The 25,613-nt window shown below is 35.5% G+C and overlaps 1 protein-coding gene and 1 pseudogene across 1 annotated transcript; both read right to left on the bottom strand.

The window, feature by feature from the left end:
- LOC120271725 overlaps positions 1-24,003 on the bottom strand; it is a 35,261-nt pseudogene extending 11,258 nt beyond the window's left edge.
- LOC120272108 (vacuolar protein sorting-associated protein 52 A-like) lies at positions 15,449-20,948 on the bottom strand. Its single transcript, XM_039278853.1, is given in 16 exon segments — positions 15,449-15,758; positions 15,846-15,903; positions 16,004-16,075; positions 16,168-16,302; positions 16,450-16,629; positions 16,849-16,899; positions 17,067-17,105; positions 17,107-17,168; positions 17,341-17,399; positions 17,480-17,526; positions 17,528-17,596; positions 18,156-18,335; positions 18,636-18,717; positions 19,342-19,433; positions 20,105-20,248; positions 20,847-20,948. Coding segments are annotated over 16 exon segments (1,596 nt in total). The 5' UTR covers positions 20,874-20,948; the 3' UTR covers positions 15,449-15,459.
- Positions 24,004-25,613: the final 1,610 nt, after the last annotated feature.

The raw sequence follows: 25,613 nt of genomic DNA on the forward strand, positions 1-25,613 counted from the left end.
CCTCTTCATCCTTTTCTCTTCTTCATTGTAGTTCTCTTCTAGAAACCTTCTATTCACAGTACGGTATACGAACATTTTGTGAGTTTCTTTGTCGACAACGGTTTCATCATCAAAGTCGTCACGATGTTGCAACCTCCCATGTTGTAACATACGTATCTCGGCTTGACTTTCGGTGCGATCCTTCTTCTCTATCCATCTTTTGGTTCATCTCATATGTTTTGCGGATGAACCATCGGCTCATCTAAGCGTATAGTAGTGATGTCACGTGCCTCTTCTATCGCTACTTTTGCTTGAATCTCTTGTAGTGACCTAGAGTCTTTTAAATTAACTTCTCGTCAGAATATCTCTTGCTAAGCTGGAAGGCTTGATTTGCTATGCCTATCAGTTTGGCATTGAATATAACAATAATTTCATCTTCCTCCATTTTGAGACTTTCAAACACCTTTGTTAGTATTTGAAGTTTTGATATTCTTACAAGATTCGCAAGACTCTTTACGCCTTCTTCGAAGACGTCCCAGTTTCTTTTGCATACGATTCACAAAAGGTTGCAACATATTTGAATCGATTCCTCGCCTTCACTTCCTCCGAAAGTAGCACCTTCCACGTCCAGCCTGGCTTTTGTTTTACAAGCCCCTCCTAAACCCACTTGCTCTTCTTCTTTTGATCTTATTCTTCCTCATCATCAATCTCGGACGAAGGAGACCATCCTTCAATCTCTGCCTATGCGCTTTCATCAAGAGATTTGGATGAATGTCCTCATGTGCTTTTCTCAATATGGGTAGTTGGACCCGCTGAGTAAATGTGTGGTGGAGTAACCGATGCTCCTTCTCTTGCGGCCATCATCGACTTTGCTTGGATCCGCCCGACCTCAAACCAAAGACACAGTGACGACCAACCTCCGATACCACTGGATGGTTCGTGCTTAGGGGTGCAATGTGCTAAGTCACTCAAATACTTACTCAAGAATCAAACACACACAATCAAAAGGAAGAGAAAGGAGACAAGCAAATTGGTAACCTAGTTCAGCACAACCTTGCCTACATCCCAGACAGCCCTGGAGAAACAATCCACGAAGAGGTTTAAGAACAAGGAGTACAACACCTCCTCAACACAAAGAATATCCTCCTGATCGCCCGACGGCCAATCACCAACTCTCACCGAAGAGTCTCTCACTCAACGTTGGCTCATCCTAAATCTTCAAGCGGGATCTCTTATATGTACGCATCCCGATGTCTAATAAAGTTATCCCCTTTAGAATTCTCCGCGGTTTCTCTAACTCGACATCTTCCAAAGTTAGATGTTGCGAACACCCAATTCCAACATGGCCCATCTCCATGAACATGACCGGAGTTCTAGCCAGATGCACCGAATCTACGACCTTTAACCTCCTGTTCCCTTCAGTCACCACCGTAGCAAACTGACCGACTCAAGCTCCTCCCCGCTATAGTTTGCTTCCTTCCTCACGTCACTCGAGCGTGTCTCCTCTCCTCGAGGGACGGCTCCACCAAGGCACACGTAATTATCTCACCAAGAGTAGTCACCGAAGATCTCCCGATCTTCTTTTCCAAACTTTTGCCCAAGTTTGGTCTTCCCAAATGATCTTCGTTTGACTCATGGAAATATTGCTACTAAACTTGATCTCATCTTCATCCAAGTTTAGCCTTCATATATCTTCAATTATGATCTTCAATCATCCATGCTTCGATCTTCAAATCTCTAACCATATCTCATGTAATCTTCAATCAATCTCCACACACTGATTAACCTCCTCGAATAGTTCCACCCATAGATAGCTCTTAGATCTTCCTTCAATTTGCTGTTGCTAAATATGGTCTTGATAATCTCCTTGCTTGTCCTTGCCTAACGTAGTTTTCAGTGTCTCCAACAGCTTCATACCAAACTCAGTTTCGCCTTGCCTATCTTAGTTTGTGTCTTCAAATAGCTTTCACACCAAACTATGCTTTCATACAATCTTCATAATCTGAATTATCGCTAACGATGAATATTCACTCCTTCTTTAAATTGATCTTTCTAAAAAGGAGCTCTATCAAAAGTACATGATTTATCATCCCGGATCTTACCAAGGATAGATAAACATACTTTAAATAGAACTTGCCTTTCTTGAAGAGATCCTTTAGACTTGATGCACTTTCCAAAAATAGTTGATCATCACATGACTCCATTTAGAGGAATATTTTTCTAAATATAATCTTCATCTTGATTTTCTCACCCTTGTATCTTCACATGTCATGACATCAATATTTGGTCATATCATCATCCTAGTCATTACTTCCTTTGTTGAGTCATCATACGCCACGCCACCTTTCTCTTGCCATGTTACTACTTAGCTTGTCATATAATGCCAATTCATGTCAATAGACTTAACATATATATATATATATATAAATATCATACAACACGTAGGTCTGGTTTTGGTTCCCAGATCTTGGCTTTCTTCTGAATGTAATGAATGAGATCGCAGTTCTTAAGAGCATGGGAGTCTAATTCACAGTGAGGTATCTGTTTAATATTGAACTTGAGCCTCATTTCCACAACTTTCTTTCATGTGAATTGGAATGTAGAGAAGGGACAAATGTAGGACTAGTGATGAGTATACAATTATATAACATCATAGGCTTTTTACGAGGTGTGCCCCTAAATAATTTTGAAATTGCATATTTTCCCTTGAATAGAAGATAATTGCATACATACCCCTGAATAATACATATAATTACGTATTTATCCTTGGGTTCAAATTAGTTGAAAAACAATCCGTTAACAAACAACATATATATAAAATGACCATTATACCCCATATATACCCTTGAAAAGTTTTTTTATTGTAAAATGGCCATTTACAAGGGTTATTTTGGACCTTTTGTATCTTAATCCAAGTTATAACCACAGTTAATAAAGTTTGATTAACTTCTGTTAACGGAATCTAACTGTAGGGGCATATTCGCAATTACCTATATATTTTTTAGGGGTACATATACAATTATGTTTTTTCTGTGGGTAAATATGCAATTATGAAACTTTTGAGCTGGTTATAACCAATTTTTCCTAACATTGGGTTTTAATATCATTTTGTACAATCATTAGATGTGTATTAGAGTGACATTATGGAATTCGATGTTAAACATGGTGTATTTTGCATTCTCAGGTTTCGGGCATTGCTTAAGGACGAGAGAGAGAGCCAAAAAAAACATTTTAGAGCCAAAAGCGATGAAGATGGAGCTCTCTCAACATTAATTAGTGAAGAACAAGCCGGTGTATGCCAAGCCCCATCCCATGGATCCCACAAGTGACATACGCCCGCGACAACTCGGGGAAGGTCAAACATTGTCTCAACCCCTAGATCACCGTAAGGTTAACTCGTCCCTTATACAATACAACTATAACAACAAGGAATAATTCAACAATAAATACATACATTAACCTTCCTACACATGTTCATCAGGGCAACACAAAGGTATGAATACAAGTAGTCACAATATGATAGGGATAATTATAATAACACTAACCCCAAAACACAGGGTATAACTTCTCATATAAGACTTGGACCACATTGACATAAAAGAGTAATTATAGAAAGGAAATACAAAAATATAGTTCACCAACATCCTAGTGAATCCCCTCGATAATACATGCCAAGGAAATAGAATAACATACACAATTCAAAAATGAGAATACAACACAAACTCTTGCCAAGCACTTGACGCTTTCACCTCCCACGCTATGCTATCACCTTGGAGGAAGGAAAAGGGGCAAGTAACTAGGTTACTCAGTGAGGGGCTAAACATGGAACTATAGCTCATACATGATTAAATGAAAATACAATAACAAAAACATGTTTTAAAGTTCAACAATGTTGAAGATACTATAAATAACAAGTATTTAAGCTTTCACGAATCAAATGCACGATAATAACCTTTTTGAAATCATCAAAAGAATCCAAAGCATTTCTTAAATCCAAAATCAAGCATTCTCTTTCAATAACTCAACATTTCAAAATGTTTAAAAGGAAATAAATAAATAAATAAAATCTATAGTATCACAAATAGCCTCAAAACCCCTCAATTGCTAACCGTGACCTCGGTTAGGTCCTGAGCCACCAAGATGCGCATCTTTCGGCGTTGGCCGTTGGGGAACCCGTGTGGTGACTCCTGGTACCCAACCCTACACATTTTTTAGGTTCTCTACACGCTCCTTGAAAGGGTGATACCTCATCTGAGATCTCTATGCCACCCCAACTAGGTCAGCCAGTGGAAACCCTATCCCTTACTGTAGTAAGTACTGGGGATCCCCCCCATGTCACCATCAAAACAAATAAATATCATACATTCCGTAGGCTTAGTGTATAACTCAGCATGATAATATATGTCTCATCATAATGTTACATGTTTTCACATGTACAACTTTCACTCCAAGAGTGAGTAAATTGATCATAACATCTCCAATAAATACTTTTTCATCAAGAAAACATCATTTAAGAATAATCCTTGAAGATGCACTACAAGTATAACATCATCAAAATATATTTCAACTTAGTTTTGCACAACTCATTTAACATCATAACAATAATATCCAGTTCCATGAAAACATACTCTTTGAAACATAATAGCCAAAATATACGGTTTCTAATCCCAAGTAATATATTCTTTGTCAAATTCTTAGAATAAACTAAATCATCATTCAACATAGTTTCTAAGCACCATAGAAAAAATTTCAAGAGTTTTAACAAGGATAAATTAACAATCAAAGGAAATGCAACTTAATTATAAGAAAACATGCATGAGTTATAGTCCATAATTTAGTAAATCACACTCACGAACTTGGCAAGCTATAACCCTCTGGTGTTACTTCTCCACCGGCTCTTTACCCTTGTTTGAAGCCTCACCTCCTAGAACCAATTTAAACAAACCAACAAAAAGCAAACAAGCATTAACATTAAACTAACCAACTTGAATGAAGGAAAGTGCTCAAAAATGGAAATAGTTGCTTCTAGGGTTTACTAAACACTTCATCTAGATGATCCTACAAGAATAAACCTCTCACAACTCTCAAAACTAACAAGAAAGGCAAGGAAAACTCAACTCTTTTTTTGTGCTATAGTAACTCTAACTTGGAGGATGAAAGATCTCTCTCAACCTTTAAGAAATTCAGGGCTTTACAACTTCAAACTTCTTCTATACTTTAAATCCAAACAAAAAAACTAAGATTTTTCCACCATGAATCCCAAGAAACTTGACAAGAAGAGAAATGAGAAGGAGAAGAGAAACCAACTTACCACCAAGCTTCTCAAGATCCTAAGGAAAACTCTTCTTCAAGAGAGGAGGAGAAAGATCTTCACTTTCTACTTTGGTTGGAGGCCAAGAATGGTAAGTTTGGGGAGGGGAAAAGATGATTCTAGAGAAGGAGGAAGATGGAGAGGATAGAGGATTCAAAGAAGGGTTTAGAACAAGTCAGAATTGGCCTTTATAACGCCCTAACCCGAGAGCCCTTGCACGCTGCCTTACGGCGCAAGGAAGGCCGCAAGGCCCCCATTTCACCCCTTGTGGGCAAGCATGATGCCCGTATGGCCCCGGCCTTGCTTTTAAAGGATTTCCCCCACCTTTTTAACCTCTCAAAAGACCTTAACTAAGGTTTTAACACAAGGGCACTCAAGTATCTCATGCACACAAGTTACACTCGAGAAACAAATCGAAAGAGAACCTTACGGGTACCTTACAACCATGCTTACATCTGTACGCTTTATCTAGAGAACCTTACAGATATGCTTGTGCCCTTAAGAAGGAGCATAATGATATGCAGAAGGTCTTACAGGCAGGGCTTACGCCTGTAAATCAGACCGTAAAGATTGTTCAGTGAAGCTTATGAGCACAAAATATGCCCGTAAGAATAGTCACAAGGGCTATCCAGAGAAGCTTGTGGTCCAACACTTACCATTATAAACTGGACCGTAACACAAGACAGAAGACCTTATGGACGAGACTTACGGCCGTAAGTGATCTCATAAGGCTCACGAACCATCATCCCCAGCTCCTCACTACTGCTGCTTTCTTTCGGCCATAAACATTTCTGAATAGGGTTTTAAGAGTATATTTTGTTCTATTCAAAGATGAGGCTTGGGAAAAGAAAAGGAGTGAATTTCCAGAGCTTTGGAGGTAAGTAAAGAGGGAGATTCAGCCCACTTATTGGAGATTAGAGGGATTGGAGCTGTAAAAGGTTGTCTTGGTGGCGTTCATGGAAGGTCCTTCGGCGTTCTACGACAATCACCTCTCGGCGCAATTGAGAAGGGGGTTTTGATGTTTTATTTAGTTCTTATTTCATCTCATTATTTGAATGCTTGCTTTCCTCTAATAAGGAACTAATTTTGTAGATGTTTGGCCATAGACGAACTCTAGGGTTTATTCTATTTTGACATTGGTTGTAGATCTTTATGCTTTAATTATTTTTTAATTACAATTAATTTCTATTTGAATCAAATTGTGTGTTTTCAATGTCTTAACTGTTATTGAGGCGAAAGCCCTAGTTTTCTTGTATGATGTGCCTTGTGACTAGTAGAAATATCCACCAAGTATAGACAAACCATGATTGGAAGGGATTGTGAATAAGCCTAGAAATGGGGTACTTTGAAGTCGAGAGTTTTCCTCCATCAATCCTATCGATTGATTTAACAAGTAATTTCATGCTCTTTGCAATTGTAGGGAATAGATTTTAGCAGAAATCTCATTTCAATTATGTATGGGATTAAGGGCAATTGCTTTGCAAGAAAAATTGTCTACTTATGAATTGTTGTTTACTTCACATTGAGATTTCATGGAGTGTAATGCGATTGTGGGGAGTCTCGTATTAGCATCTGTCTCGAGAACATTACTATTCATCCTTGCAAGAGAGGTTTAGTATATTCTAGGATTTCTCTTAGTTCAAATAGAATTGCTATACTTATACAACCTTTGTCCCTGGACTATATAAACCCAAGAGGGACTCTACGTCGAGCATCCCAACTCCCCTTGAGTCTCGACCAATTTGATTTTCATATTCTTGCTTTTTATTATCTTTCTCCGTATTATGTTTGCACACATCACACTCTTTAGTTAGGTTAATTTTCGGAAATAGGACTAGTACTAGTGCTCTTAATCTTCGCTGCGGATCAATACCCTGCCCAGTGCACAATTTAGAAAAAATTGCTTGCATACCCCTATAAAACCATGAAATTGCTTAAATACCCCCATAAAAAAATACTATTTGCTTGCATACGCTCATAAAAACTAACTTTTTTTACTTATATATCACTACCGTTAGTTACCGTTAGACCACCGTTAGGGGTTTATGGAATTAATCATACTTCCCACTTAACCCAACTTAACAAAAATTACCTAATTACCGCTTAATATCATCCAAGGTCATAATTTTTAGTATGAAATTATTTATTATTTTTTAGTATGAAATTACCCAATTACCCTTAACATCATCTAACTACCCTTAACAATATCCAAAATTACCCAATTACCCTTAACAATAGTATGAAATTATTTGTTATATATTGTTACACGTTGTAATTTTTACCTATTTTTAGGTTGTGTTTGTAAAGAGCATATGATAATCTAAAATATTTTAGAGATGTTTGTAAAAACCTTAAAAATATAAATTTACTCAAAAATTCATAATTTTTAATAATTTTAAAAATAATTAAAGCGTATATAAAAAAATTATATTGGTTACCTATAGTTTAAATAATTTAAGTCTATAAAATATAATAAAAATTTTTGATGGGTATATTAACAAACTTATAATGGTCATTTGTTGAATGAAATGAGTAATGTCTACAAAATAAGAAGATTTCAAGGGGTATATAAGCAAACCCATTTTGGTAATTTACCCTTATTCCATCCATTGATTTAACACCATTAAGAGTCAACTTAACCATAGAGGCATAGAAGCAAATATAATTGATTTGTAGGGGTATACAAACAAATATCATTTTTTTATGGGGCTATTTAAGCAAATTCATAATTTTTGCTGTGGGATATGCAAGTAAAAATCCCTCACAATTTACTACTTGATCGGTAGCATATGCTTGCGTTAACGCCTATCAACTAGTCGTGGGAAGGTATTCGGGGAACAAACGCCTGGACCTATACCTTTACTCCACAAATATTTCCACGGTGTTTGAGGCCCCCATTGGACCATCTCTCCATTGTGGTGTCTTTTTGAATTCCACAATGCATGCATTTCACTCATAACAGAGCATTGTTGTTGTTGTTGTTATTGCTACTTCTGCAATTGTTGTTGTTTATCCTCATCATGAACTTGATCATCCTTTTCAAGAGGATTTTTTTCTTTCTCTTCTTTGGTTTAGCCCTTATTTATCACTCGGTTGATCAACTTTGAAGCTCTCGACAATAACCATATGAGCAAAAGATGATGATGATGATGATGATGATGATGATGATGATGACAAAGTAGCAGAAGGTTGAGACTACTTTGTTCTAGGATGACGACTAGCTACCGCTAATGATGCTCTGCAGTAGTGTTTTTCATTATTATGGCTATCGTGGATACATTTCTTGGTTGGGTACTAACTTTTGGTTAAATATCACTTTGAGCACTAACCTTCAATTTGTACCAAAGTGAGTACTAAGTTTCCATTCTCCTTCATCGATTGAGCACTTGGCCCTTTTTGGTGAGGAAACTTATGACATGGCCACCAAATTGCTTGTGTGGACTCTTAATTTCCACATAAGAGGCTGTTGTGGAGCCTTCTAAGTCAATGACTTATCCACATCAACAAGAAAGGACCCACTTAAACATCTTCCAAGTGAGCACTTAACTCAAATAGTTTTAACCTTTTAACCCTAGTTTTTTTACAGCGATGACGAGGGTGAAATCGGTGGTAGCAATGCACCAGTTGAGATATCTAATCAAAAGGCGAGAAAGAGGTACGATGGTTTTAGTGGCGGCGGTGTAGAGATTGGCCTGGAAGTCCATCAGAAGGAAGAGGGAGCTTTGGCAAGCGATGCGATCGAAGGAGAAGCATCATGGAGATCGACTGGGCCGTAAGATCGCCGGAGTTGGAACCACCAGTTTACTGTAAGTTGAATTTAATGTTGGGTCTATATGAATGGAATTATTGTTGATGTTAGGATTTGAATGGTTATTTCTTTCAAATCCATGTGCATTTCTCGGGTTTAGCAAAAATTTATGACATCTTATGCATGTAAAACCGTAGAATTTTTTTATTGTTTAACTAGACGCAGTGCATTGTCTATGAAGTATTGAGTTTATCATGATTAGTATTTAATTTCTTAAGATTTAATGTTACAGGTTTGGATGAATGGAATTATTGTTAATGTTAGGGTTTGAATGGTTTTCTTTCAATTAATCCATGTGCATTTCTACGGGTTTAGCAAAATTTTCGACATCTTGTCTATGTAAAACCATAGAATTTTTTTATTGTTTAACTAGACTAGTGCATTATCTCGTGAAATATTTGAGTTTATCATGATTAGTGTTTAATTTCTTGAGATTTATTCTCTGTGTAATCAAAGGCTAAGTTTCTTTTTGTTTCATCTCTTGCGTTATGAATAGAGTTTGGTGTCACTGTTTTATGAACTCTTGAGTTTATCATGGCTATTGCTGAATTTAAGTTTTTTCTCCATGTTTTATGATTAGTTATTCCAGGATTGGCATGATATAGTATGATTATGAGCAGAACTGTTGAGTTGAGAGTTTGATGTTACTTTTGTAATGCATTGCCTTCAATGTCTTTAGGCAACCAAATATTTTGATATATAACATTAAATCTATTGGTGAAAAACTGAATAGATAAGTTGTTAGCTCTTGTGTTAGTGATGATTATTGTTCAATTTCTTGTATCCATATTAGATGAGTTTGAAAGTGAAGTTATATCTTGATTTTTGTGTTTATTTGTGATTCCAGGAGAAAGCTGAAAGTATTTACCAAGATTTTTAGTATCATTCTATCTAATGAATTGCTTTTTGATATGTTTGTTAATCCTTGAAGAACTAAGAGATGATAATTTGATTGATGACACATAAAGCTGCAATGATAGCAATTTATTACCAAATTTTTGACTTCAAACCAAGTCTGTAATGATAACAATCATCATAATTTCTTAGGGCCAACTAGAAATATAATGATGTTGTAATAATAACAGTCATCATAATTTCTTAGAGCCAATTAGAAATATAACCATGTTGTAATGAAAATTAATGATTAAATAGAACCAAGAAAACTGAGGATATGTTGATTTTTTGTTGCCATGACAAGATGTCTTTATTACAAATTATAGCCATGGCACAAGAACTAAATTTAGATGTGGATGGTTGTAGTTTCTCTCGGATGGATTATCACGAGTGATAATATGGGAAGGGAGAGATTAAAAGCGATCGCGGATGCTTTTAGAAATAGCCCAAGTGTTGTATTGCATGGTGAGGTGAATGTCAATGTTAGGGTCAATAGGGAACTCCCACTAGTTTTCAATGATACAGACTCTGAGGAAAAATCAGGGCAGAAGAATTTTAATGATAAGTACTAGGATGATAATCAAAACCTAGATCAGAATGAAGGTTGTAGGGACTAGGACCAAGAATAAGATCAAGATCAAAATATAGATCAGGATCAAGAGCATAATCAGGACAATGTAGATGTTGAACCTGACAATGATCTGTATGACTCAGATTATAATTTTAGTTGTCAGGAAAATGATGTAGATGAGTTTAGTGGTGATGGACATGGTACTGGGTTGGGTGCTGGATCAGTGGGCAATATTGTAGAAGAGCGTGCAAGATATGGGATGACTATGAGAGTGAGTATGGGGCTTCAGAAGAACTGCATTCCTGTTCTTCAACAAATGAGGAAGTTGTGGCTGTAAGTAGACCTAAATATGCAGAGTTTGTTAAGGAGTTTGATATGAAAGACCCACAATTTAAAGTTGGTATGAAGTTTAAAAGACTTCAAGCGATTCGAGAAAGGATGTGAGGAATTATGGTATAAAAACACGTGGTGGAAAATGAATTTCGGACCAAGCAAAGCAAAAAGGTGCAAAGCGACATAGGAGAAAGGATGTCCTTTTTATTTGTGGGTTTCTCCAATGATTAAGGACAAGGATACAGTTTAAATCATGTCAGGAATCCTCACCCATGAATGTGCCAGACAGCATAGGATAAGGCATGTGAATGCCCAATGGATTGCAAAGAAGTATTTGGAATAATTTAGGGCAGATCCTAACTAGTCTATTCATGGGATTATTTAAGCAGTTAGGACCAATGAGGAGGTTAATATTAGTACCCTCAAGGCTTGGAGAGCAAACGGTATTGAAAGAAGATAAAATTTATGTTACAATTATTTATACAACTTGATAGATGGTAAATTTTATATATACAACTTAATGTTATCTCCTTTCTAGCATAATACAAATTGATAGATAGTGATGAGAATAATCAAATAAGAAGGTTGCATGACTACGGTCTTGAGCTGCTAAGATTACACCCAGGATCAACTATCAAGTTCAAGTGCAATGCAACCATATTTTCATGTTTGTATGTGTGTTTGGCTCCATTGAAGGCAGGTTTCAAAGTTAGCTGCAGCAGATCATATCTTTAGATGGTTGCTTCCTCAAAGGATTCTATGGAGGCCAGCTTCTCTCTGTTGTGGGAATAGATGTAAATGATTGCATCTATCCCATGGCATGGCCCAAGGTCGAAAGGGAGAACATAGAGGACTGAACCTGGTTCTTAGAGCTGCTGGTACAAGATCTGGAGATTAATAACAACCACAATTGGGCTTTCATGACTAATAGCCGAAGGTATGGTTGCTTTTATATGGGTTTTTTAATGATTTAACGGCTAGTGCATTGCTAATGTAGTGTTGTTTTTTGCCCTTGTGTTTTTTTATTTGTTCTGTGTATGTGTCAAAACCTTACTAATGAACCATAGGGCTTAGTATGTGCTATAAAGGAGCTGTTTCCCAATAGAGAGCATAGATTTTGTGTTAAACACATACACACAAACTTTAGAAAAAATTTTAGGGGCAAGACTCTTAAAGATCAAATGTGGAAGTGTGCTAGGGGTTTTCCTATATTCCTACCTTCAACAAGGAATTAGAGACCCTTAGTGTGATGTCTCCTCAAGCTTGTGAATACATGAAAAAAACATAGACCCTCATCATCGGACTAGGGTCACACTTCAAACCTCAATTTAGATGTGACATGTTGTTGAATAATTTAAGTCAATGTTTCAACATTGCCATCCTAGAAGCTAGAAACAAAGGGGTAATTAGTTTAAATGAAGCAATTAGAACAAGATTGATGATAAGGATTCAAAAAAAGAGAGATGCAATGACAAAATGTTAAACAGTGCTCTGTCCAATGATCATAAAAAAATTAGAGAAAGCAAAGCATTAAGTTGGTCATGTAGATCAACATGGTCAAGTGGTAGCCAATACCAAGTCACAGAACCTAGTGGCCAATTCATAGTAGACATGACTGACAAAACAAGCACACACAGAAAATGGCAGCTCACTGGGGTGCCATGTTGCCATGCTATTTCAACCATTTTTTCGAACCAGGACAACCTTGAGAATTATGTAGATGAGTGCTATAGGGTGTCCACCTTTTTGGAGACATACAAGCATATACTACACCCTACACAAAGCAAGGACTGCTGGCATAGGAATGACCAACAACCTATAAACCCACCAAAGTCTATCCATGAAAACAAGGGAAAGAGACCAATACTTAGGAGAAAAGAGGTAGGTGAAAAGGTAGGATTCAACAAAGACAAGGTCAACAGAAAGGGTTTCACAATGACTGCAGCTATATGGTGGTAAGGGACTAAACAAGAGGTTTCACTCATCACAAGTTTGTAATTTTTTTATTTGATCTTAGTGGGTTTTGTGTTCTAGACTTGGTTATTATAGTGACATAATAATTCATGCATGGTGGGGGTAAGAAGAGGAATATAAGGGCATCAAGCACATCGAGACTCGCTGGAGCACCCTACGAACAATGAGGGTGAGTAGATTAATGAGTGTTTGAGAATAATTATGTTTGAATATAATTGGGGGGGGATAATCGAGCTCTTTGGGGTAAGAGCTAGAAGAGCCAATCTTCTCCAAGACTTCAAAGGTTGAAGAAGGAGCTAGAAAGAAATATATCACAGTTCAAGCAATGGTTTTCATAGATCGACGAGCAAGCCAACTATTAGTTCCACGGTGTGGTTTGTGGTTTTTAGAGAACACTCATGCACTCAAGGAAATCTCACACAAACCAAATAAAAGAAGGTACACGAAATTGATAACCCAGTTCGGTGTCCACTTGCCTACATCTAGTGGGCCAAGTCGCGAGATAAACAATCCAATAAAAAGAGGTGAAAATACATTTGAGTACAAACACTTTATCACTCACACTCACAAATAAAAGATCACTACCCTCTCTAGATTGTCTAGTGTCCCACACACTCTCTTCCTCAAGTGTTACACCCAATCTCAGAGCAAGGTAACTTATATAGATGCCTCAACGTCCCAAAAATAGCACATACCTCTTTTAGAATCTTCGCGGCTACTAACTTTAAAACCTTCCAAAATTAGCTATTGCAATTCTTGTTGTAACTGAACTTGCAACATGGCCCTGACTACTGATTTAACTGAGTTATGGTTCCATTGCGAAAGTGACCTCAAGACCCAACAAGCTCATAGTTATGCTTAGTTCAACTCGATGCAGTCAAATCTTCATATCCCGACTACCAGCAACTAGCCTTCCTCCTCAGTTCCTCACCACACAATCCCCTCGCAAGGGGCGCACGACTTTGTGCGTCTTCATAAAACTATCCAAATTTAATCTTCAATTCACCCAAGTTTGGCCTTCAAATCTTCCGAAGAATAGGTCTTCAATCAATCATGCCAATCATACCAACAGTAGGCATGTCTCCAATCATATCTTTAATAATCTTCAATCATATTTATTAAGGTTTTTCAAATCATACCATGATAGGTATTTCTTCAATTAAGCTCCATCCATATTTAGTCTCCAATCACATCTTTCTAACTATAGTCTTAATATCATCTTACCTTCAAGTTGTAATACATACCGAAATAACTCCACCAAGATCTCTCAACATATTTTGCCTCTAATCTAAAACTCCTTGCCATGTCACCATGCTTCACATGTCATCATTTATACCACGTCACCTTGATTTGGTGTCAAATCATACCAATTAAAGTGCTTTTGCACTAACACCAACAACTCTTTTTAGAAGGATTTAGACTTTTCTTTTTTCTTTTTCTTTTATGCTTATTTATCAAATGCTTATTTTTCAATAGTATGAGATATTAGTCATGGGAAGATTTATTTTTTTCTAAAAGTTAAGGATTAGCCCCTTGATGACCAAAGACTTTTGTATTGATTAGATTGTTGTCATTATATAACTTTTTGGTCATTACATAAAAAAATAGTATATTTTGACCAAGTCGGGATTAGATTGAACAGGGTTGTTTAGTATGGATTGGCAAACTCCAAATCTGACCCAAAACCTAGGGCTGTAAACAAGCCAAGTTGGGTCGTGTCCAAGTTTAGCTTACTACTATTTTAATCGAGTTCGAGCTGAGCTCGAGTTAATTTTGATTAAACCTGAGCCGAGCTCAGGTTTAAAAAACTCAATCTATTGTTTTTAAAATAATATTAAACTTTTTTATAATAAAAATTATAAACTGATCTTATCTTAATTGTACATACTAAAAGGGCATGTAATATTTTTGTAACACATTAATATTAATGATCTCATATATGACCATCACTGATATTACTATAAACAGTTGAAAAAATACTTTATATTTTGAGCTTATTAATAAAATTATAAAACAATTTTAGTATTGATTTTTATAAATAGGCTTGTTAATGATAAACGTGTTTCTTGCATATTCCTATAAACCAACCTCACTATAAAATTATAAATGAGTTATTCATGAGCTTTAGAAAACCAAGCCAAACCTTCGAGTTCTCAACAAACACATTGCTTGATATACAGTCCCACCAAAACCTAACCACAAACACTTTTTTATAACTCTACCATGATCACAACAAATGACCACTCCCTGCGAGGTTAAACATGCAAATATGATTTCATTTGAAAAGGATACACACCCATCAAACAGAACCTCCTTTCCACAACAGTCTGTTTCCACAGCTCAAATGCAAATGAATCAAACTACATACCTCACTTTTTTTATCTCAGATACATCACATATCAACTAATTCTCTCGCCATTTGTTACCATAGTAGAAACAAAGATCAACTAAATTGATCGGCAATATACTCAAATCAGAGAAACAACATCCAATGCCCACTTAAAGGAGAAAACAAAAAAAGGACAGAAAAAGGTATCTATTTGCCATTTTTTTCCTATATGAGTGCTATTAAAAAAACAAGAATAATACCTAAACCATCTTAAAATATTTATCTTTATAAGATAAGCGAAATACTGGCAACGGATCCCTGCAATCAAAGGAGCCTTCCATTCTCCTAGCACACTCTCTGAGCCTTCCATAATAAACGTGCAGCTTTATGGTAGCCACGTCCATAATATTTCTTCCGCCGCACAAACAGTTGCTGAAAAATGTGATGACGTCCTTGTTCATCAGCTCTATAGCAGTTTCCCGTCTGCTCAAAAAATCCCTCACCAGCGGTTCAAGATCAGTGGCCGAAGGCTTCTCCGCACCGGAGCTTGATTCTCCAGCTGATAAAATAATATGCACATCAAGTACTTGAATTATCTATGATGAATGACATGGTCATATAAGAATTAGGTTTTAGCTAAACATACCGCCACATGAATTCAGAAATTTGATCAGATCGTTGAAATGCTCAAGCAGCATTTCTTCCTGCATTTATTTATCAAATATGGTTCACCAATCCATGTATTCATCAAGTATAAAATACATGAACAGAAAGCGTTTTGCACTAAATGGTGCAAATACTTACGGCAAATATGTCAATGTTGCTTTCTAGCAGTTTCCCAAAGTATATCATTGTTCTTCCACCTCCAGGTACATTCTTCAACAAGTTTCAAACAAACTTTAACAAAAAGCAAAAGGAGTACAAAAAGGTGAAGATGTACAGATTGAGAAAAAGACACGAGCCCTAACCATCAGTACAGCAACTATCAGATCATAGTTGTTTATCAGGAATGCGGTTTGCAACTTTGGCTTTGTGAAAGTTTTGGCGAGCTTAATGAGCAGGTCGTCAATTGCCATTTCTAATCTTTCAAAGTTCAGATCAAGCTGCAATGGTAGAAATCACAGAGAAATCATGATAAAGGGTTTAAACCAACTGAATCTATTTTAGTGACAGGTAACAAACTCAATATGTAGGTAGTCTCTTCATATACTAACAGAGAATAATAAAGATGAGAGATTGTACCCATCTACCTGACCATCTCCGTGTTCAACGTTGAGGTGCACAAGGGATGCTATGAATTCTGCATAGCGCCGCATTACATAGTGAGGATGGACATCATCTACCCATAATGTACTTACATTGGCATTTCGTAGACTGTTGAGATGCATATCAAATACCAATTTGAAACGAGACCACAAAGAAATATTGACCTGTAGATTTTTGATTAAGTAAAATTGAAGGGAGTTAGATGCAAAGACAAATTATGTTGTGAAAGCAACAAAAGGAATCAAAACTCATCGAAAAAGATGAATAATCATAAAGCCAAGTAGTCTTTTAAAAATAACTTATTGAATAAGTAACCAAAAAAAATGGTGATGGGCTACCACTAAGAACTTCTCAAGTCATTTCATAAGTCAAACGTGTCACACCTTGTCGAGGTATGAATCCAAGCATGGAATTTGCCGCCTGAACATGACCATCTGTGCACAAAAATTGAAATTTTTATCAAATCCATATTGTGCAGATCCAGTTCAGCAACAATGAACCTTGGCCTTTTGCTTCCTTATCTTAAGCTTGTAGACTTGCATAACATATATCAGACATATTCCTGTTTAAGTGTTGACCAACGCAAAAGAAACTGACTAACCTGCTGCTGATGAATGATGTGTATCATAAGCATCAAACCAAAGAGCATCATAACAATTTGGAAGTACCACATTGAAATGTTCATCAAGAACAGCAAATGGTCCTAAAAAAAGAAAAATAAAGAACCATCAAGGTTATTTTTCTTGTGCCATAATTCACAATATGCTTTTATACACACAATTAACTTTTAATATGGACTTTTAAAGAGGCTCGGCTATATAATTTCTCATGTAAAGCCATTCTAAGGCCAGAGAACATAAATGAGTGCTAGATACCTGCAAAGATTTCATAGAATATAGATTCTTCTCCAAAGAAATCATCACAAAAAAGATATCTGCAGTGCAACAAAAAAAATTGTTAGTCAAGCACTCAAAGACCACTTCAATAAAATTCACTAACAAAATGCATCATTACTCAGAAGCAGCAGTATCTATCAGAAGTTTGTGCAGGCTCCTAAACAAAAACTTCATATGGATATCTTTGAGAATTCACTTCAGCTGTATGTGGGATCAATGCCGGCTGATCAATTTCCTAACAGCGTAAAACAAAATTTTAGAATTTCATCTGTGGTCATATGACATGAAATTGCCTGATGTTCAACTATACTTTGCTGTTATGAGAATATGAGCATCAAGACAAGCATAGTGATCAAATGGGCACAGTAACTACTTAAGAGGGCCATGTAACAATGCATAACCAGCATGAAAAGATTACGGAAGAGAGCATCCTGAAATCAATCATTAAATAAGGCCCATGGATTGATTAACTAATTCCCTTCTTCCCCCCAAATAAAACCCTGGACCCCAAGCCCATCCTTACAAATTCTGAACTTAGACATGCCTTTGATGCACTCATATTCCAGAAATGAGGATGCAAAGATAGCAAAGGGAAATGTTCATTCTATTGCCTTGTGGGAAGACTAGCAAGCTTTGCTCTTGTAAGGAAAATTAAAATTTTTAAAGTGCAAGAAACATAAGTACTTGTTCACGTTTATATGCATTATGCATATTCATAACTCTGGATCAAAATATTAAAATGCACCAAAAGGTGGAAAAAAGATCTTTATCAGAGAGTCTACGTAGAAAAACACCTTTAGAATATTAATCCTATCACCCAATGCAAAAACAGCTGAACCATTCTTCAAAGGTTCTCTACTTAAGGAGAGTCCTGTGCTCCTGGCCTCGACTCCAATCAAATCACTTGCTGTTGCTATATCCAGCTGTAATTTCCCCATTGCTTGTATGTATGCGTGAAAATGAGCACTTAAGATCTGGTGTGAAAAAGAAGGAAAGTTGAAAGTGCCAAAAAGATGTGCTGTTATAAACGATAAGACAAAGCAAGAACAATTTGTAGAAGTATCTAGTTTCAAAATACCATAGGACTTGAAATGAACTATGTAAAAATGGAGGGTTTCAGTAGAAAAAGCACACATGATGAAAATAATATAGATACTAAACAAAATAAAGTTTGACCAAACTAACTGGGCTAATTTCTGATGATTATGGCCAAGCTTCACTTCCCATCTTTTATTTATAAAGGAAGAATGTAACAGAGTTTCAAGAACATTTACCTTGCTCATTGTATCAATATATGTTGCCTTAACCTCATTATATATCTCCCTACCATGTTCTTTAAGAAAAATAATCAAGCACCTGCAATATCAATGTACGTAAAAAAGATTTGATACAATCAAGAAATTCTTGTAAAAAGAGTAAGCAGCAAACTAGCTGCAACTATTATATTGCCAACATGACAATAATATGGAAAGGACAACCATCGCGCATTGTGTTAATATCTAACATCAAAGTGATCAGCAAAAAACTGGAGAAGCTTACTGGTTTCCAAACACAACTATGCACTTTATGAAAAGTTTATTGGACACATGTAGCTATGCTACAAGGACTCAAGAAAATATCCTGGCATCTCAAATAACTAAGGCACATCACATTTCTGATGAACTGATGGTCCTTTACAGAATTGCTTTTTGTTAAAAAGAAAAATGTTACAACTATGAGACGAGAGGAAGAATCAGGAAACATATGCAGAAAAAACTGTGAAATCTCGTATGTGGTGCCACATGAATTCTATTTCTTAAAATACAAACATATATCAATAAGATCACCAGAAGCTTATCATGAAGGGCATACATAATTTAATAATACTAAGCACTAGGCAAAACCAGATAAGCGACATGACAATCAAATTAAATCAACACTATACAAAAGATAAATCAAAACAGATATGGAATGGAATCAATATGTGGAAAGAAATCTTACTTATACTTAAGAAGAATACTGTGCTGCAGGATCTGGACGCTTGTTTTTAAATTTCTCAAGGCATGTATTTTTTGCACAATGAACTCAAATACCTTTTGAAAGAAAGTTTCACCATTAGTGGTTCTGAAAATCAAGAAAAATGTATAATCATAACTAATCACATGCCTATTATGTCGTTTGTGAATTATTCCAAGTAGACACACCACAAAAATATATCGAATGGAAAGAATGAAACAAAATTGCAAGCCTGGGTACTATGCAACAAGAATCAATAAAACACGTAAAATTTGCCGAAACTGATTTTTGACTCAACAAGTATGACTTGTTCAAAAAATATACATTTAAAAGCACCTGTTATCTCCATTAATAAAAAAATACGCACATCACTGGTACAAGAGGGTTCCATCAGTGACCATAGCGAGTGACCAAATGTTCATTTGGCAATCAAACAGATTATCATTTCAAATAAATTCCAATCATGTCAAAATTGAACTTGAAGGTATTTCACACCCAAAAATACTTTACTTAATTTGATGTTCCTCACATTGACTTAGAACAGCCAGCCATCCAATATTATCCTCAAACAGAATAGAAAAAAGTCAAGAACAAGCAACCCTTGTAAAAATGTTCCTAACTAGTACAAAGTTGACATTTGCAGATGTGAAAAGTTCAAAATCCAAAAAGTTTCCACATAATAAATCCTATAGCAAATGAAAATAGGAATGAAAACAATACACAAGCATTATTTCATCTAGTTCAAAACCTTTGAGACTGCCTGTTGCCGAAGCCTTTCCAGTTCTGACTGAACATCTTTTAGAGCTTTTGATGGTTTAACCATGGAATCAACTTCAGGAAATTTCAACTGTTTGCTTAGTGACTCTAGAGTCTTTAAGTACTCTTCATTGACCTGGAAAGACAGTAAATAGCTAAAGCAAAGAGTTTTTGTCCTATAGGGCAATTAAAAGAGTAATGCACTGGCCCCTTTTCAGAAGAGCAAAATATTAAGTATTAATTCTCTTTCAAAGAAAGAGTGCCAGTTAGCTAATCTCATTAAATTATAGGAATTCATTCAAAACACTGGCTAGCTGTCATGACTTCTTATCAACCAACAAAACTGCCTGCTTATGTTCGGACTTACAATAGAGGTAAATGTTGAAAGATGTAACTCATAATCATGTTGACATCAGAAAGATATTTCTTGAAAATTTGATTATACGAGATATACCATATTCAAAAATATATCAAGTAAAGCAAATATTTTATTCCAAAAAAAATTAATAATCTTAATGTGCTCTTTTCCAAAAATATGCTACCTCACGACTTAACATTCACAAATAGATATTATCAATGAGAGTTAAAAGCAAAATAAATATGGTCTTGAGATTTTTAAAAACACATTTCAAAATTCAGACAAGCATAGTACTCTTCCGGGTAAATAAAATGTATTCATGAGGAACATATAAATACACTGACCAAATTGAATATGGAGGGGATGACGAGAGAACCTCTCCATCAACAATTATGTCAACCATTCTTGGCGGAACAATAATGTCTTCAACAAATTTTGTCAATTTTGATTCTGCAGCCTGTAGAACAATTTATCATAATGAACAAAACAAGAACATAGAAAAAGAAGGGTATGTCAAAAATGTAAAAGCCAAATGATCATGAAGTTAAGCATACCAGGGAAAAGAACGATTATCAAGAAATATAGAGCAGTTGACTAATTCAAACTAGCTATGCGATTATTTTCTTTGTGATAGTTGTGTGGAGCAAATTGTCAGCCATTACTTTTTAGAATAAGAATAATATCAGTCATCGTGATTAACCAATCACAGTATAGAAAATGGATGTGAACAATGACATATCTTGCATTACAGAGTATTTTAATTTACAATTATCTAATAATATTGCCAAAGAAATGTGTTCAAAATGTGACCTAAAAAAATTGCTGATCAAAGATGCATGCGCCAAACTTCACTTGTTTGCGCAAACTTAAATATAGGAATGGTAAGATGTCCCACAAAATTCCATCAATCATAAGCAAAAAACCTCAAATGGTCACGCCATTTTCTAAAAGAGTTAAAATAAGCAGATGAAGTAAACAAATAATAAACCAAGCTAAAAGAACATGGCAGTGTATACCCATCGAGATCAATTAACAATGAGTGTAGCGTCAAAATAAGGGCAACCATACATAGGACTTAGTAGACCATCGGAATTGTCATGCCTAATTATTGATACACCAAACACATTATTGTAAGTTTTCTGATTTGCCGAAGCCTAGAAACAAACTGACATGAGAAATTGCTTTTGACACTAGAGCACCATCTTTAAGATGTACCAATTGGCAGAAATAAGTTTAATAAAAATTATATACAACAGGGATCTTATGTATTACAAATCTTCATAAATCACAGCATTGCGAGGTTTTTTACTTTAGACTAAGGAAATACTACATAATACGGGTGTTATGGCATAAAAAACTATTCCACTCAAAGTGGAATATTTTTTTATTGTAAAGTGCGTGGCGGTCCGGCGACCTGCCGATAGTCCACCGGCTGGTCTCCGGCGACCGGCCAACCGGTTACAATTATTTTCTCATTGTAATAATTTATGTAATAATTTTTTATTTTATTAACCAAACACTCATTCTATAAGAATAAAATATGCCACAATTTCCGTAATAATCATTTGCACTTCTTACATAATAAAATTATACCATATTTTTTATTTTGTAACCAAATAGAGCCTTAGGTTTGGTTATCTAGTAGTCTTCTAATATATAAAAAAAACCTCATTATTGATCTCAAACAGTAAGACAACATTATACGCCTGACTGATAGTTCAGTCCATAACTTCCAATTTTTCAATTTCAGACCCATTCCATTGACTTCTCTTGGATGTTTTTTTTATCTTAGAGCTTATGGAACCAATCTCAGCCTACAACAAAGACTTTGGTTATAACAAAACTCAAAGAAGAATAAGCTTTTCATACTAGAACACTACAGAATAATGGTACTAACAAAAATAAAAAAAACATTGCACCAAAACTGGAAATGAAGTTCCTTCTTGACAATAATAAATACGTGTTTAAGAACGAAATTCAATATGCAGGCAATAATCTAATCCTAATAGACAACAAATATATAACCACTCAAGAGGAAAATTTATGTAATCTAGATTCATGATAAGGACATGCCTGTACACTAGTGACTAGAAAGCATTCAGTAGTAAACTGATGTTCAAAAAATTTACATCTAACTCAGTAGTTTGCCACCAGTCAGCCACTGTGTACCTAAAAGCATCATTAAAAATGATTTTTACCAAAAAGAGAAAAGCATCCTCACAGAAAATTAAGATATTCATTTTTAGATCTACCTAAATCTGTGATAAAATGCAATAACAATCACAGATTTGACCATGCAGTACATCGACTAAGTTATCACTCTCTTTGATGTAATAATGCATTACTGAGAGAAGAAACTCCATGAGATAAACCGACATGCGCATCACACAATGAACAACACATTCACGCACTGAGAAACTTCTAGAACAAAAGATATGATTGCATCATTGTGCTCAGCATCTTTATCATTATAGATCCAAAGGACACCAACAATTAACAGTAGTTTAATTCCTTCCACTGTCTTTAACAATCACCCCGAGAAATATTCTAACCTGAATGGAGTCCAATTCAACCTGGCGAACATTATTCTCCACACCCTTGGTATGCTCCCTAAGTTTTGTACCTTTTGCAAGAATGTTAGACACTTCCTGCATCATGCATAGGGAATTAATAAGGTCTGAGAAGACAATCTTATTCAAAAAAAAAATTGGCACATGGATATGAACACAGAAACAAAACACATGAAAATATCACCTTGATGAACCAAGCTTGCTTTTTAGATTCGAATTTCATTTATAAAAACTATTTTAGTTAAAAATCATTTAGGAATTGAAAGTGCTTCAATCAAAAATCAAGAAATCACAAGTGGGAAACTTGTTTCTTTTGAATCATTTTGCAGGCCTTTGTTTATGCACTGAAAGTTGTGAGGAAGCAAATTAAAGGGAAATAAATAAATATGGTTTTTCCTCAAATGTAAAATCAAAAGGCACCCTTATCTCAGCTATTCCAGCCTTCAAACAAATTAAAGTATTGAAATGGATAGCTGGAATAACATAACAGATAAGATTAACTTCTTAGAGTGGTAGCACTTGCTCAAATTCATATCAATCAGACAAGCACAGAATATTCCAAACCCCATGCTCCACTTAAAATGTACACAGATGATAAAAAAACATCCGTAACAATGATAACAGTGAAATTGTAAACGTAAACACTAACCACACAAATTTTGAAGCTACAAGCAAAAAATTTGCTGACTAAACATTAAACAAGATCTGTACAGACCATTTAACTGAAATACACAGCTCCTCTATCCACTAAACAATAAATATTTGTTTAAATTTGTGCTATCAAAAAACAGAGTTACCAAATATTAGTAAAAAATAAATGATATTTGGAAAGAAAAAAGTTTGTGAGGGTTCCAAAAGATCAGCATCTGAGCTACTCACGTCATCAGTTTTGCATTCTTCTAGTTCCTCTTGCAGCCCTTCTAGAGACTCATAATCACTGAAACATTAACATTAGAGAAGCATAGGGATGAAAATCATGAGCAGGTAATATGTACATATAGAATTTTTTACCTAAATAAGATTTTTCTAAAAAGAAAAAATAAATGAAATCTAACTAACAACTATAGTGCATCAACATAGGGAGAGGCTTGAATTTAATAATGCATATCTTGCATAGACATAATAGGCAGAACATTGATGCACAGCTTAGAAAGGACATGAATGCATTTAACTGGGAAATGAGAAGCGCTTCCTACTGCTCAGAAAAAGTAATATTAGCAATACCACTTAAATTTTGATGCCAACGTCCAATGGAAAACCAACCTATCTGTTAAATGCTCACATCATTTTGAGAATACTGCAAATGCAATGCTAAAATAAACCTGATTACAAATCACAAACTGCATAAACCAAAACTATGTTTATCCAAGTACACAGACATACGGCCACATATCCAAATTTGTGCCAATCATTCCAGTAAGGGCAATAAAGATTGCAATGTTTGATTGAATTCAGCTATTTGAAGGCAATCATAGGACAATTACATAAACCAATGCACTATTTTTGTCTACTGAGCCTAGTTTCATTAAAAAAATGTATAATATCTTAAAAAGAAGCAGGGAAAAATAAGTGAACGGCGATAGTGATAGTTATGATTATAGACATTAGTCCTATCATCAAAAGCCTAGGAGTGCTGCAAAAGAGCAGCAGTCATCAAATAAAGACTTCTGTTTGCCAATAGAAGAAAAAGACAATAAGAGAAGCTACCTCCCTGGCATCCTCATCCAAAAGCCAGATCCTCAACAAACAATCCTACATCAAATACTTGTTTCTCGGTACGTTGCATATCCAAAGTAGACTCATCCCTGCATTGAAATATCATATGATTTCCAAAGCATAATAGGGCATTCGTTAGACAAAAATTATTAAATTGGCACAGATCAATTAAAATCACACGTCACATGGTATTTTTGAGATCATATAAGTAAATAAAAACAGGAAGAAGAAAACTCACAATTTATCAAAAACTCAAGCTTATCATAACTACAACAAAAACCAAGGAAATTTAAAAACTAGAGGAATTATACAAAAATAATGCAAAAATCTTAGCTTGCCCTCTCTATGGTCCTTAACATAACTTTTAATTCTAACAATCTCTTTATATGCTGATAAGGGTTTCCCTAGATAACCAAAAATTCTGGCTATTTTCCTTTTGGGGATTTCACCAACATTCTTCACTATTAGCAACAGATCACCAAAATTACGAAAGCTTTGATAGCAATGCGTGATCTCTGAGAAACACAAAGCCCCAACAAATCGAAAAACATATGCATCAATCCTTATCAACTGTTCTAGATTTATTGGATCTAAAAATTCGCAGAGATCCTAAGAGAACTACAGAGATTAGCGATTCAACACCGAGAGATCTTATCAACAAAAGTAAAGAACAAGATTCAGAGACGAAGAAACCGGAGGGGCACTCGCTTACCATTGACGAAACCCGATCGATCTATATAGATAGATAGATAGATAGATAGAGAGAGAGAGCGAGCGAGCGAGCGAGAGAGAGAGAGAGAGAGCGGGGAAGGAGAGAAAGAAGTTTCGAAATAAAAATGAAAAAACAACTGAATGCC

This window comes from Dioscorea cayenensis, chromosome 11, assembly GCF_009730915.1.
Source record: "Dioscorea cayenensis subsp. rotundata cultivar TDr96_F1 chromosome 11, TDr96_F1_v2_PseudoChromosome.rev07_lg8_w22 25.fasta, whole genome shotgun sequence".
Lineage (NCBI taxonomy): Eukaryota > Viridiplantae > Streptophyta > Magnoliopsida > Dioscoreales > Dioscoreaceae > Dioscorea > Dioscorea cayenensis.